The sequence below is a fragment of the Schistocerca nitens genome, chromosome 11 (genome assembly GCF_023898315.1).
Source record: "Schistocerca nitens isolate TAMUIC-IGC-003100 chromosome 11, iqSchNite1.1, whole genome shotgun sequence".
Taxonomy (NCBI): Eukaryota; Metazoa; Arthropoda; class Insecta; order Orthoptera; family Acrididae; genus Schistocerca; species Schistocerca nitens.
Genome location: NC_064624.1, coordinates 195,169,444 through 195,185,702, shown reverse-complemented (window position 1 = coordinate 195,185,702; position 16,259 = coordinate 195,169,444). Strand labels below are relative to the sequence as shown.

General features: G+C 50.6%; 1 protein-coding gene across 2 annotated transcripts in view; it reads right to left on the bottom strand.

Annotated features, from left to right (window-relative positions):
- LOC126213593 (solute carrier family 2, facilitated glucose transporter member 8-like) overlaps positions 1-16,259 on the bottom strand; it is a 49,384-nt gene that overhangs the window by 8,508 nt on the left and 24,617 nt on the right. For both annotated transcript variants that reach the window (XM_049941454.1, XM_049941455.1), the window contains exons 3-4: positions 6,013-6,281; positions 39-566 (exon numbers count right to left, since the gene is read on the bottom strand). In XM_049941454.1, the coding sequence (XP_049797411.1) occupies positions 39-566; positions 6,013-6,281 (797 nt within the window). The remainder of the gene's footprint in view (positions 1-38; positions 567-6,012; positions 6,282-16,259) is intronic.

The window sequence follows — 16,259 nt, the reverse complement described above, 5'->3', positions numbered from 1 at the left end:
ATGAATCGTCACAAGAGTCGCTGGCATATTTTGCTCACCAGGAAGATATCGGATGCGTAGAAAAGCACAGCGTTGATGCCACAGAGCTGGAAGCACGTGACGAGCCCCAGCCCCGCGACGATTCCCCGACCGGCAGCAGGGGTGCTCAGCCCCTCGCGGAGGGACCCGGACCCCCCGTTCCCGGAGTCCTCCTCCAGAGCCGCCCTCGCCTCGGCCAGCTCCGCCTCCGTGTCCCAGCGCGGTCCCCTCAGCCAGTGGAGGGCTGCCCGGGCCTCGGCCTCCCGGCCACCCTGCAGCAGGTAGGGGGGAGTCTCGGGCACCAGCGAGAGTGCCACCAGGAAGACCGCGGGCACCAAGGCGCAGCCCACGGAGGTCCAGAAAAGGCCGGTCACCGCACCTAGCACGTAGACGTAGAGGGTGCCGACGGTGAGCAGCAGTTGGAAGTAGCCGCACAGCGCTCCCCGGACTTCCTTCTGGGCCACCTCGGCGATGTACACCGGCGCCAGCACGTTGAAGGCTCCTCCCGCAGCACCGGTCAGCAGGCGGCCCACGCACAGCAACGGCAGCTACAGATAGAGGCTCCCTGTGTAATCTAACATGTATGTCTGGACACACAATTGATCACCCCTTCAAAAGAGAACACTGTTTGTGAGGAGCAATGTAGATGATTTGAAAAAAACCTCAGCAGCCACTTTGTTGTTTTTGTTAGTCTCCAATTTATACTCTCTGATCAAAAGAACCAAGTCAGTCATATGTAGTGTGGAATTCACCACTAGATATCATGAGAGGTGGGCCCCTACAGTATAAAACGAGATGTTGTCAGCAGAGAAGCAGTAATTTTTACATGATTTTTAAACCACTTCAGGAAATCCAGCCAGATAATATTTACAGCGACCGCCTATAACTATGTGATCAAAAGTATCCGGACACCTGACTGAAAATTACTTACAAGTTCGGGGCGCCCTCCATCGGTTCAAATGGCTCTGAGCACTATGGGACTTAACATCTGAGGTCAACAGTCCCCTAGAACGTAGACCTACTTAAACCTAACTAAATTAAGGACATCACACACATCCATACCCGAGGCAGGATTCGAACCTGTGACCGTAGCAGTCACACAGTTCCGGACTGAAGCGCCTAGAACGCTCGACCACCGCGGCCGGCCCCTCCATCGGTAATGCTGGAATTCAATATGGTGTTGGCCCATCCTTAGCCTTGATGACAGCTTCCACTCTCGCAGGCCTGTGGTCAATCAGGTGCTCGAAGCTTTCTTGGGAAATGGCAGCCCAGTCTTCACAGAGTGTTGCATGGAGGAGTGGTATCGATGTCGGTCGGTGAGGAGTTCCAAAACATCCCAAAGGTGTCCTATAGCATTCAGGTCAGGATTCTGTGCAGGCCAGTAGATTACAGGGATTTTATCATCGGGTAACCACTCCGCCACAGGCCGTGGATCATGAATGGGTGGTCGATGGTGTTGAAAGATGTAATCACCATCCCCGAATTGCTCTTCAACAGTGGGAAGCAAGAAGGCGCTTAAAACATCAATGTAGGCCTGTGCTGTGATAGTGCCACGCAAATCAACAATGGGCGCAAGCTCCTCCATGAGAAGTACGACCACACCATAACACCAGCGCCTCCGAATTTTACTCTTGGCACTAAATACTCTGGTAGATGATGTTCACCAGTCATTCGCCACACTCACACCCTGCCATCGGATCGTCACATTGTGTATCGAGATTCGTCACTCCACACAACGTTTTTCCACTGTTCAACCGTCCAATGTTCAGGCTCGTCACACCAAGCGAGGCGTCGTTTGGCATTTATCAGCGTGATGTGTGGCTGATGAGCAGCCGCTCGACCATGAAATCCACGTTTTCTCACCTCTCGCCTGTCATAGTACTTGCAGTGGATGCTGATGCAGTTTGGAATTCCTGTGTGATGGTCTGGATAGATGTCTGCCTATTAGACATTACGACCCTCTTCAACTGTTGGCGGACTCTGCCAGTCAACAGACGAGGTCGGCCTGTACGCTTTTGTGCTGTTCGTGTTCCTTCACGTTTCCACTTCACTATCACATCGGAAACACTGGAGCTAGGGACGTTAAGGAGTGTGGAAATCTCGCGTACAGACGTATGACCCAAGTGATACCCAATCACCTGACCACATTCGAAGTCCATGTGTTCCGTGAAGCGCCCCATTCTGCTCTCTCACGATGTCTAATGACAACTGAGGTCGCTGATGTGGAGTACCTGACAGTAGGTGACAGCACAGTGCACCTAATATGGAAAACTACGTTTCTGGGTTGGTCAGATACTTTTGATCATATAGTGTATTTCGGCTGGAGTACACCCCGTCATTTTCAAGGCACAAACTGCAACAGACATGAGATGTACGAGCAAATTTAAAAGCTCAGTTCTTGGAGTAATTCTGGAATAATAACACACAGACACAGACACACACACACACACACACACACACACACACACACACACACACACACACAAACACACACTGTTCACTAGTACCACCAAGGATGACCAAAGTGAGAGGCATCGACAGTAAAAGACTAAGAACTAGCAAGTGAGATAACATTGACTCTGTCCTTTCCTTTTTTGACAAGGGAAAGAGCAGGATTCAAAGCAGAGTGTAAAAAAAAACCTGCATCCGTGTTTACAACGCTGCTCGCTACTTTAATCTCAACAACTCCCCTAATAAGCACAGCCGGCTGCTCACCAAATGACAAGAGAAGCAACAAAGAAGAGGAGGCGGCAGGCACTGGACTGTTGTGAGACTGAAGAAGACACAGACTATGGGCCAGGGCAATTCTAGTGCATAAAAGACGCATAAATATAAGTATGTATAAGAATTTGTAATAAAAAAGTTTTAAACCTCAATATCTATGAAATATATTTTTTGCAATAAATGACCCATTTTCTAAGAAACTACTCATGGTAGAGACATGAAACTTTCACATCATGCCAAGAGTGAGATTCAACACACATGGAACTAGAATAATTAAAATATCCTGAGTTGTTTTGTTTTTATGATCATTTATTCACAAAATCAGTCAAAAAATGAGTGTTTGGAAAAAAGAGGACATGCCCCACAATACAATTTTAGTAATAATTCTAGTTCAGTGTATCTAGAAAGGTGCATTCAATAATTATGGAAAATTGTAAGTTGGTGTCTTAAAGAGTTTCCACGATAATGGGTCACAAAATTAGATAAAATTTAACATTGGCGGCATAGGACATACAATGTCACCTTACGGCAATATTTTTTTTTGGAGGAATAAACCACCACTTGTATCTTCTACTGTTCATTTAAGTACAACCCAGGTTTCGGTCCATCATGTCATTTTCAGGTATTTGATTTTATGCCTTTAGCATATATTGCACGACACTCAGCACGTTGTCAAGTTCAAAGTTGGCCAAAGATTTAGAAAAATATTGGTTCCCCACGAAATGCCAGATGTAAAATCGTAACAGGTCATTAAATAATCGTTGGAGCGCGTCGTATTTACTAAAAGCAGGCTTACGTTGGTAAATAAAAGATGAACACATGTCCCCAAAACATAAGGATGTTTAAGAACATCAGAGTGTATTCATTGTGCGACAGGGCGCAGAAGTGGTAGTATAGGCTGTGAACACTGGTGCTGGAGGATCACAAAATTCCACAGGTTATGCAGTCTGCACACACTACCATACAACAGTATAGCATTCCGAATGATACTCTCAGCTTATACCATCGCAAAATCACTTTGAACCTCGCCGCAACTAGACATGAAGCTACACGGTGATATTTATTGAACTGTATGAAGACAAACATAAATTAGTTAGAAACTACGGCGTTCACACACTTTATTCAATATGTAAACGTCACTACAGATGTTCGGATTTAGGTTATGACATATTCGGCCTGCCTGCCATTATTACCGAAATTCTGTGTGATCGCTGAAGTGTCAGAACATCGATGCCTGTTTTCAGCTGATCAATGGTTTTGAGGTCGTTGTTGTACACCTTGTCTTTAGTACAGCCCCACAAAATGGAGTCGCATGTGTTCAGATCCAGAGAATATGGGGGACAATGGAGGCTCTTGCCAATGGCCTCTGAGTAGCTCGGAACGAGAATGCGGTCCCCAAAGTGCTCCTCCAAGACATCAAACACTCCCTTGCTTTGATGGTGTCGAGCTCTGTCTCGCATGAATCACATCTCGTCGAAATCAGAGTCACTTTGGAAAACAGGAATGAAATCCTCTTCCAAAACCTTCACATACCGTTCGGTAGTTACCATGGTACTGAAGAATATCGCACTGATTATTCCATGACTGGACACTGTCCACCACACAGTCACCCATTTAGCGTGGAGACTTCGCGATTGCGAAATGCGGATTCTCAGTCCCTCTAATGCGCTAGTTCTGCTTATTGCAGAACCCATCCAAATGAAAGAGGGCTTAGTTGCTAAACCAAACGAATTAAACAATACAATGCACATACTAATTTCCACGGTGCCCTGGAGCCAACTGTGCAGTCGGAATGTCATAATGCAAACCGTTATTTGATATACACCACTGCCCATTAAAATTGCTACACTAAGAAGAAATGCAGATGATAAACGGGTATTCATTGGACAAATATATTATACTGGAACTGACATGTGAATACATTTTCACGCAATTTGGGTGCATAGATCCTGAGAAATCAATACGCAGAACAACCACCTCTGCCCATAAAAACGGCCTCGATACGCCTGGGCATTGAGTCAAACAGAGCTCAGATGGCGTGTACAGGTACAGCTGCCCATGCAGTTTCAACACAATACCACAGTTCATCAAGAGTAGTGACTGGCGTATTGTGACGAGCCAGTCTCGGCCACCATTGACCAGACGTTTTCAGTTGGTGAGAGATCTGGAGAATGTGGTGGCCAGGGCAGCAGTCGAACATCTTGTGTATCCAGTAAGGCCCATACAGAACATGCGGTCGTGCATTATCCTGCTGAAATGTAGGGTTTCGCAGGGATCAAATGAAGGGTAGAGCTACGGGTCGTAACACATCTGAAATGTAACGTCCTCTGTTCAAAGTGCCGTCAATGCGAACGAGAGATGACCGAGACGTGTAACCAATGGCACCCCATATCATCACGCAGGGTGATACGCCAGTATGGCGATGACGATTACACGCTTCCAATGTGCGTTCACCGCGATGTCGCCAAACACGGATGCGACCGTCACGATGCTGTAAACAGAACCTCGATTCATCCGAAAAAATTACGTTTTTCCATTCGTGCACCCAGGTTCATCGTCGAGTACACCATCGCAGGCGCTCCTGTCTGTGATGCAGCGTCAAGGGTAACCGCAGACATGGTCTCTGAGCTGATAGTCCGTGCTGCTGCAACCGTCGTCGAACTGTTCGTGCAGATGGTTGTTGTCTTGCAATCGTCCCCATCTGTTGACTCAGGGCTCGAGACGTGGCTGCACGATCCGTTACAGCCATGCAGATAGGATGCCTGTCATCTCGACTGCTAGTGATACGAGGCCGTTGGTATCCAGCACGGCGTTCCGTATTACCCTACTGAACCCACCGATTCCATATTCTGCTAACAGTCATCGGATCTCGTCCAACGCGAGCATCAGTGTCGCGATAGGCTACAATCCGACCTTTATCAAAGTCGGAAACGTGATGGTACGCATTTCTCCTGCTTACACGAGGCATCACAACAAAGTTTCACCAGGCAACGCCGGTCAACTGCAGTTTGTTTATGAGAAATCGGTCGGAAACTTTCCTCGTGTCAGCACGCTGTAGGTGTCGCCACCGGCGCCAGCCTTATGTGAATGCTCTGAAAAGCTCATCATTTGCATATCACAGCACCTTCTTCCTGTCGGTTAAATTTCGCGTCTGTAGCACGTCATCTTCGTGGTGTAGTAATTTTAATGGCCAGTAGTGTAGTCCAATAATTGCGATCCCGTAAGAACAGCGTGCGGTGTGGTGGTGCGGAGGTGTACTCAAGGACTCACCGAGTCTCCCCAGATGAGGAAGGCCCAGCCGGCCAGGAATAGGGGGCCCAGGCAGAGCCCGGCCCGCTTGCGGCCCAGCACGTCGGCCAGCCTCCCCACGGGCAGCGAGAACGCCAGCGCCCCCAGCGACATGCAGCCCGACACCCAGGACATCTGCCACGACTGGTAGCACTGCGCTCCGGCCGCAGACGCGTAGCCGCACTGCAGCTCCGGGATGGCCACGCTGGTCCAGCCGAGTGTCGTGCCCGTGCCCAGCGCCCCGATGCTCACTGCGGACAGGTCCGGGTGGGGCCGAGGTCAGTCTGGGACTGTGGGTGTCTGCTGGTGGCTCTCACAAAAACAGTAGAATATCCAGAACGAGATTTTCACTCTGCAGCGGAGTGTGCGCTGATATGAACCTCTCTCGGTCTGGCACACAGTTTTAATCTGCCAGGAAGTTTCATATCAGCGCACACTCTGCTGCAGAGTGAAAATCTCATTCTGGAAACATCCCCCAGGCTGTGGCTAAGCCACGTCTCTGCAATATCCTTTCTTTCAGGAGTGCTAGTCCTGCAAGTTTCACAGGAGAGCTTCTGTTAAGTTTGGTAGCTAGGAGACGAGGTACTGGCAGAAGTAAAGCTGTGAGGACGGGGCGTGAGTCGTGCTCGGGTAGCTCAGTTGGTAGAGCACTTGCCCGCGGAAGGCAAAGGTCACGAGTTCGAGTCTCGGTCCGGCACACAGTTTTAATCTGCCAGGAAGTTTCATATCAGCGCACACTCCGCTGCAGAGTGAAAATCTCATTCTGGAAACATCCCCCAGGCTGTGGCTAAGACATGTCTCCGCAATATCCGTTCTTTCAGGAGTGGTAGTCCTGCAAGGTTCGCAGGAGAGCTTCTCTAAAGTTTGGAAGTTAGGAGACGAGGTACTGGAAGAAGTAAAGCTGCGAGGACGGGGCGTGAGTCGTGCTCGGGTAGCTCAGTTGGTAGAGCACTTGCTCGCGGAAGGCAAAGGTCACGAGTTCGAGTCTCGGTCTGGCACACAGTTTTAATCTGCCAGGAAGTTATATATCAGCGCACACTCCGCTGCAGAGTGAAAATCTCATTCTGGAAACATCCCCCAGGCTGTAGCTAAGCCATGTCTCCGCAATATCCTTTCTTTCAGGAGTGCTAGTTGTGCAGGAGAGCTTCTGTAACGTTTGGAAGGTAGGAGACGAGATACTGGCAGAAGTAAAGCTGTGAGGACGGGGCGTGAGTCGTGCTTGGGTAGCTCAGTTGGTAGAGCACTTGCCCGCGGAAGGCAAAGGTCCCCAGTTCGAGTCTCGGTCCGGCACACAGTTTTAATCTGCCAGGAAGTTTCAATAGTAGAATATGTCGTCGTGTCAGGCAGGTAAAGTCCTCAATAGCTGGCCAAATGATCGTGACAGACAAGTGCAATATTCCGCCAATAGATCACGACAGGGTCATGATCATCAAATTGAGACATAGTTACACTATGCGAACAAAAGTATCCGGACAGCCCCAGAAAAATACGTTTTTCATATTAGCTGCATTGTGTTGCCGCCTACTGCCAGGTACTCCATGTAGTCATTGCGAGAGAGCAGAATGGGGCGCTTAGTGGAACTCACGGACTTCGAATGTGGTCAGGTGTTTGGGTGTCACTTGTGTCATACATCTGTACGCGAGATTTCCACACTCCTAAACATCCCTAGCTCCTCTGTTTCCGATGTGTTAGTGAAGTGGGAACATGAAGGGACACATACAGCACAAAAGCGTACAGGCTGACCTCCTCTGTTGACTGACAGAGACCGCCAACAGATGAATAGGGTCGTAATGTGTAATAGACAGACATCAATCCAGACCATCACAGAGGAATTCCAAACTGCATAAAGATCCACTGCAAGTACTATGATAGATAGGCAGGAGGTGAGATAACTTGGATTTCATGGGCGAGCGGTTGCTCATAAGCCACACAGCACGCCGGTAATTGCCAAACGATGCCTTGCTTCGTGTGAAGAGGGTAAACATTGAACGTGCGAACAGCAGATAAACGTTGTGTCGAGTGACACACCATGGTACACAATGTGGCCATCCAATGGCAATGTGTGGGTATGACGAATGCCCAGTGAACGTCATCTGCCACACTGTGTAGTGCCCACAGTAAAATTTGGATGCGGTGGTGTTATGGTGTGATCGTGTTTTTCATGGACGTGGCTAACACCCCTTGTTGTTTTGCCTGGCACTATAACAGCACAGGCCTATATTGATGTTTTAAGCGCCTTGTTGCTCCCCACTGTTGAAGAGCAATTTGGGGATGGTGACTGCACCTTTCAACACAATCGACCAACTGTTCATAATGCACGGCATGTGGCAGAGTGGTTACACGACAATAACATCCCTATAATGGTGTGGCCTGCACATAGTCCTGATCTGGATCCTATGGAACTACCTTTGGGATGAAACTGCCTGGCAGATTAAAACTGTGTGCTGGACCGAGACTCGGAACTCGGCACCTTTGCCTTTCGCGGGCAAGTGCTATTTCTGCAAGGTTCGCAGGAAAGCTTCTGTTAAGTTTGGAAGGTAGGAGACGAGGTACTGGCAGAAGTAAACCTGTGAGGACGGGGCGTGAGTCGTGCTTGGGTAGCTCAGTTGGTGGAGCACTTGCCCGCGAAAGGCAAAGGTCCCGAGTACAAATCTCGGTCGGGCACACAGTTTTAATCTGCCAGGAAGTTTCATATCAGCGCACAGTCCGCTGCAGAGTGAAAATCTCATTCTGGATACCTTTGGAATGTTTTGGATCGCCGAGTTCGTGCCGGGCCTCACTGAATGACATCAATACCTGTCCTCAGCGCAGCACTCCGTGAAGAATGGGCTGCCATTCGCCAAGAAACCTTCCAGCACCTGATTAAAAGTGTGCCTGCGAGAGTGGAAGCTCTCATCAAGGCTAAGGGTGGACCGACAGCATACTGAATTCCAGCATTACCGATGGAGGGCGCCGTGAACTTGTAGGTAATCAGCCAGGTGTCTGGATAATTTTCCTCATATAGTGTGTTTACTCCCTGGCTTGTAGTCAAGTCCCTCCTTATAGGTTATCAAATTCGTATCTCCCATAGGTATACGTTGACTAACCAAAACATTATGATCAGTGCCCACCACAAGAACAAATGCTGACATCGAGGACATGTTATCCAGTGAGGAAGGTATACATGCTGTAATACCTAGGCTATGGATGGAGATAGTTTTTGTTTTTTTTTGTTTTACTGAAGTATACTTTTTCAACGTTGCTGGCACATTAAAACTGTGTGCTGGATAGAGAGTCGAACTCGGGACCTTTGCCTTTCGTTGGAAAGTGCTCTACCGGTTGATCTACTCAAGCACGACCCGTGACTCTTCCCCACAGCTCTTCCGCGAATACAGCTGCTACCATCCAAACTTCAAAGACGTTTTCGTCTGAAATTTGCAAGACTAGCACTCCAAGAGGAATGGACATTTTCTATTTCGACTGCGCCCGTGCACTGTTTCAAAAGTCTGTGGTGCCACCAGTTACCCATTTATGTAACCTGTTGAAATATAATGCTGTGCCTGCGAATGATGGTGTGTTGATGAAAGCATTTCATTGTATTCGGAATGAATCATGGTTCGGCACTACCGCAGATGACCATTCCAGTGAGTATTGTGGCGACACAGGGAGAAATCCAGCCGGCCCGGTGGCCGAGCGGTTCTAGGCGGTTCAGTCTGGAACCGCGTGACCGCTACGGTCGCAGGTTCGAATCCTGCCTCGGGCATGGATGCGTGTGATGTCCTTAGGTTAGTTAGGTTTAAGTAGTTCTAAGTTCTGGGGGACTGATGACCTCAGATGTTAAGTCCCATAGTGCTCAGAGCCATTTGAACCATTTTTAGGGAGAGTTCCCATCCTTAAAATGTTTTGGAGAGCCACATTAGTGTTACTCCTGGTGAAGAAGTGCGCAAAGCCATCGATTATGGCTTCAGGTCACAGCTGTTGGGGACTGATTGAATCCTGATGGCACAACAGTGGGCCACAGATTTCCTGCACTCTTAAATTTACGCGTAATTTGACTCCATTTTGTAATCACTGAAGTAACTTCACATGCACTCTCAGTTCGTTAATTTTCATTTCGTTTCCTGTCCCCTTTCTGGGTGCTCCACTTTTTCTGCCAGACAGTCTGCGGTTTGTCTCTCTCAGGCCTTTCACATATCAAAGACCAAACTACAATAGATATGATAGTGAAATTGCTCCATAGGCTAGACAATCTCAAAGAATTTCTAACCACATATCAGTTCTGCCAACTACTGCCGCCAGAGTGTAGCAATGCGCACAATGGGTAGTGTGATTTTCAGAAAGATATTCGCCGATTACTAAGGAAATAAATTATCGTAGGTGGTATGGATGTTCAAATGGTTCAAATGGCTCTGAGCACTATGGGACTTAACTTCTGAGGTCATCAGTCTCCTAGAACTTGGAACTACTTAAACCTAACTAACCTAAGGACATAACACACATCCATGCCCGAAGGAGGATTCGAACCTGTGCGACTGTAGCACCTAGAACCGCTCAGCCACCACAGGCCGGCAGTATGGATGTGAGGCAGCTGCTGTGAAAACAATTAAGGACTAGTATTATATAGGTTTCTGGCAACTGGAAGTGTTCTGAATCATTTGGGTGGTGCACATCGTAATGTTTCATTAGAGACAGTGGAGGACACGAGAAAAGCATTTCTCAAAAGCCCCTTGAAGCATCCCCAACTGTTTTTTTTTTTTCTTTATTGTATTTCAATTCCCCATTGGGGCAGACTGGCAGCAGCATATGCGCTGCTCTTCAGCTGAAAGACATAGAACAAACTATAGAAGACATTTAAAAACAGCAAAGGAGAGAATAAGGTGAACATAGATATAAAAAAGGGGGAACATCATGGAAGGCAATAGAAAAAAAACGGGGTGACCGTAAGATGGAGATAAAAAACTGTTAAAACTGTTTAAAAGTAGCACACACAAAAAGCCACACACTGTGACAATTAAAAGAACACAAGGCACAGTATGACTGGAGCATAAAAGGTGTAGACGGATGGCGTAGCACATAACAAACACTGATGGCGAACTTCAAGGCAGTACACAATTAAAATCACACCTCTTGACGCACAGGAGAAACAGCACTAAACACAACACTGATGTGGCACACTGACGATGATCAAAACAGAGGATCTGCCAGGCGGAAGGAGGTGAGGGAGACTGGAAGAAGGGAGGGAGGGGAAGAGATGGAGATGAGCGGGCAGTGGGCTGAAGAGGGCCAGGTAGGGAGGGATGTAGGAAGGAAAGAGGCAAGTATGGGGTGCAGGGTCTCAGGGGAGGGGGGGGGGAAGGAGGAAAATCCGCTCTGGGAGAAGGAGGGAAGAGGAAAAAAGGGGGCCCTGGGGAGGGGGGGGGGAACAAGGCCAGGTTATAGGTGGAAGGAAGGGTAGATGTCACGGCGAAGTTCGTCATCCGGGAGGGGGAGGCGTTGGAAATTGTCCTGATGAAGGAGATGGAGGGTGTGGAGGTGGAGAGAGGGAGGGATACAGCGATAGAGGCGCGGCAACGGGCAGGGGGTGGAGAGGAAGGAGGAAACCAGAGGGTGGGGGGGTATCAAGCCTGCGGACAATGTGAAGGATGCGGAGATGTTGGAGGAACAGGAGGAGGTGGGGGAAGGGGATCAGTTCATACAGGAGCCGTGTGGGGGAAGGAAGGCGGATACGGAAGGCAAGGCGGAGCTCATGGCGTTCAAGGATTTGGAGGGCCTTGTAAAAGCGGGTGGGGGCGGAGATCCAGGCAACGCTGGCAAAACAGAGGAGAGGACGGATGAGGGATTTGTAGGTGTGGAGGATGGTAGAAGGATGCAATCCCCATGTCTGGCCAGACAGGAGTTTCAGAAGGCGGAGACGGGAATGGGCTTTCTGCTGGACGGTCTGGAGATGAGGGGTCCAGGTGAGGTGTCGGTCGAGGGTGAGGCCAAGGTATTTCAGGGTGGGGGTGAGCTGGATGGGATGACCATAAAAGGTGAGGTAGAAATCATGGAGGCGAAAGGAGCGAATGGTGCGGCCTATGATGATTGCCTGGGTTTTGGAGGGGTTGAGACGGAGGAACCACTGGTTACACCAAGTGGTGAACTGGTGAAGGTGGGTTTGGAGGGTACGTTGAGAACGTTGAAGGGTAGGATAGAGAGCCAGGGAGGTGGTGTCATCAGCATACTGGAGAAGGTGGACTGGTGGGGGTGGCTTGGGCATATCAGCTGCATACAAGAGATAAAGGAGAGGGGAGAGGACAGAACCCTGGGGGACGCCAGCCGTGGGATAAAAGATACCGGAGTTGGTGTTGTGGAGGGTGACATAGGAAGGACGGTGCGAGAGGAAGGAAGCGACCAGACGGACAAAACTGATAGACAGGGCGTAGGTTTGGAGTTTAAAGAGGAGACCAGGATGCCATACACGGTCGTAGGCATTTTGGAGGTCAAGGGAAACAAAAATGGCGGAGGGACGGGAGTTGAGCTGGAGGGACAGAAGGTGAACAAGGTTGAGGAGTTGGTCTTCAGCAGAGGAGGAGGGTCGGAAGCCACACTGGGTAAGGGGGAGGAGATGGTGTTGAGCAAGGTGCTGATGGATACGGTGGGAGAGGATGGATTCAAGGACCTTACTGAAGACGGAGGTGAGGCAGATGGGACGATAGGAAGAGGTGGCAGAAGGGGGTTTGTTGGGTTTGAGGAATATGAGGACGCGGGAGGTCTTCCACAGGTCAGGGTAGAAGCCAGTAGAAAGGATGACATTATAGAGATGGGCGAGGACAGTCAGGAAGGAATAGAGGCTTTCTCAAAGGTGACGGTAGGTGACACAGTCGTGACCAGGGGCCATGTTGCGTTTGGACCGGAGGATAAGTTTAATGTCTTGTGCTGTGATGGGAGTGTTTATGTTGGAGGGGGGCAACTGCCCCAAGTACTGGAGACTAGGAGCAAGTGGAGTGATCGAGGTATCAGCACATCCCACGACGGTGGGGAAAAGAGAATAATCAAAGTGGGGATCATCGGGGATGGAGAAGACCTCGGAAAGGTGGGAAGCGAAGTGGTTGGCCTTACTGAGGTTGTCAGGAAGGGGGCGAGCGTTATGGAGAAGGGGGTAGTGGGGAGTGGAAAGGGAACCAGTAAGGCGATGGAAGGCGGACGAGTACTTGGAGGAGTTGATAGGGAGGGTGGCGTTGAGTCATGTGCAGGTCTGGCGCCAGTCTCGGCGTTTCGTTACTGTAATAAGGTTCCGTACGTGTCGCTGTATTTGCCGGTGACGTTGGAGTGTATCCCTGTCACGAGTGCGCAGGTAGGAGCGATAGAGGCAGCGGGAGTCACGGAGGAGGAGGACAGCCTGCGGAGGAGAGTGGGACGGTGTGGGTGGATGGTTTTAGTAGGAACATGGGCCTCCACAGCGTCAGTAATTACCTTCTGAAGGAAGTACGAGGCATGGATGATGTCATCAGGATGGCGATAGGTAAGAGGGTGGCCTTCGACCTGGGTGGAGATGGAGTCCCGGTAGGCATCCCAGTTGGCACGGTGATAGTCATGGACGACCTTGGGAGGGGGTGCAGGGTGCGGAGCCGGAGGGGGGCGGTGAGCAGACGTTATGGTGAGAAGGACAGGGAGGTGATCGCTACCTGTGGGGTCAAGGACAGCGACAGTGATACGCCCAAGGTGGTTGGCGGAGGCAATGACAACATCGGGGGTGGTGTCACATTCGGGTCGGGTGTGCTGGGGAAGGGGAACAAGGTCACCTTGGATTGTGGAGGAACTGATGCCACCGCCGAAGGGCAGCAGGAGTGTGGCTATGGATGTTGAGGTCGGCGGCAATCACATAGGTGGAGAAGGTGCAGTCAATGTGCGAAATGAAGTCATAAGGAAGAGGAGAAGTGGAGGGACATAGATGGTGGCACAGGTAATGGTGAGGGAGGGGAAGAAGACGCTAAGGATAAGGTGTTCAGTGGGGTCATTGAGGAGAGGTTGTGGCCGGACGGGGATATGCTTAAGGTGGCCAATCACGACGCCACCCTGTGCACGAGGACCAGGGGCGTCAGTGTGATGGAGGGTATAGGGAGAGGTGTGGATAGAATGGTGGGGCTGGAGGAAGGTTTCGTTCAAGAGGAAGGTGTCGACCTGGTGGTGGGAGAGGGTGTGCATGAGGAGGTATTTGTTGGTGCGGAAGGAGCGAATGTTCTGGAAGAGGATGCGATACTCATGCCGCGCCATGGTGGGAAGGAGGTGGGGAAGAAAGGGAAGGGAAGAGACTTAAACTAGGGTGCTGAGGCAGGTGAAGGTGAAGTGAGCTTGGTTGTGGGAGTAGGTGGCGAAGGTGTTCAGGTGGAAAATGGAGCGAGCAGCAAGGGAGATTTGTCGGAAGGTCTGGGGGCACTGAAAAGGGTGAATGTTTTGGAGTACAACGGTAAGGAACCGGATGATGTCCTCGGCCGCGGGGGGTGGACGGAGGGAATTGTTGGGATGGACAGGGGGATCGACAGGATGAACTGGGATTGTAAGCTCAGGGGTGGCTGGAGGCGGTTTAGCTTTACACTTGTGGGAGTAGGTGGGATGGGGGGCATTGCAGGTGTTACAGGAAGGAGGAGCAGCGAGGTTGGGGCAGTTCTTAAGAAAGTGGGAGGCCTTGCAATGGGGACAGGTGGGGGGGTTTTTGCAGTTGGGAGTCAGGTGGTCATTGTACATCAGGCACCGCTGGCAACGGTAGGATTGGGGAGGGGATTTGGAAGATTCGACAGGGTGGCGACGGTGGTATATCAGGGCACCCTGGGTGAGGAGATGGTCAATGGATGGAGCAGACTCAGAGAACACCCGCGTGAGGTAGGTGGGACCAGAGGCATTGTGGATACGGTGGGCAGAGCGGATTTCCAAATCCGTGTGGGAATTCAGGTCTGCCAACACTTCATCCTCTGTGATCACCGGGCTGAGCGACATGATGCGTGCGGGAGATGCAGATGACAAAGTGAGAGGGTGGGTGAGAGAGGGGAAGCCGACCACCTGAGGGGTGGCAGCAGAGGTGGCAACAGAAGCGTACGTGACGGCTGGGGTAGTAGTGGGAGTTGTTGAGGATGTGGAGGCTGGAGGAAGGGTGTAGAGGTGTGGGTATACAGCAGGGGAGGAGACAGGGGGATGGGTAAGTGGGGGAAGGGGAGGGGAGGTGTAAGGAGGGAGACCAGGGGCGGCACTCCAGGAAGTGACTGTGGGAGAGGGGGAGGGGGAGGTGTAGATGACAGTGGAGGTGGGAGGACTCAGACGAACGGCGACGGACAGACGGACGGGCAGCAGGCGGCGGCGGCGTCAGCGTCGGCGTCGGCGATGGTCGGCGGCGAACAGCAGGCGGCGGCGGCGGCGGCGGCGGCGGCGGCGGCGGCGGCGGCGGCGGCGGCAGCGGTTACGACGACGGCGATGGACAGCGAGTGGGCAGGCGGACGGACGAACAGCTACAGCAGCAAGCGGCGGGCGGGCGGACAGACAGACAGACAGACACAATCCTCGAAGATGGAGATTCCACCCTGAGAGTAGCCCAGGCTTTGCAATCTGACGCTTTCGAAGGAGGGGATCCAACCCTCTAGATGCCCCAACTGTTTTGTGGTTCACTTTTTAGGTACTCCACGTCGACGTCTGCTCGTAGATACGTATCGTCGGTAGGTTTTCCGCCTTTACTTCCCGACGTGACAGCGACGACTCTCCTTTGGGGTGCGGGCCTTGTGTTTTGCTATTACTGCGAGTCTTCCATATATCGCTTTTATTTAGTAATTTGCCCGGCTAAAACCCTCCCCTTTTATGATTAAGACAGCCTGCGCCACCTTTCGGAGGGAGTGGGGACGTCAAAGAGTCACAAAAGTTCATATTAAGCAGTCCGTAAAACACGTACACGTCCACTTCAGCTAGCGTTATCAGTTAACGCCTACGCTTTCCGCTAGATGGTGCTGACTTACTGCTGAATAGCTTTGGTTCCGTAAAACCTTCACTGATTAGCACTAGGTAAATGAAATAAGTTCAACACTCTTGTATTTCACTTTCACTCGATATTCAAGGATTAAGATGGCGATGGATGAAGGTCTATTTAAAAGGTTCCTAGCCTAGAGGAATCTAAATAGTCCGCAAATGCCGATATGCACGCGCTCTACGTCCAGATTCGCAACTAGCGGCACACGACACTTTCAAAAGTCCACGCGTTAATATCTGAATACCGTGTAAGGGGTCCGCAG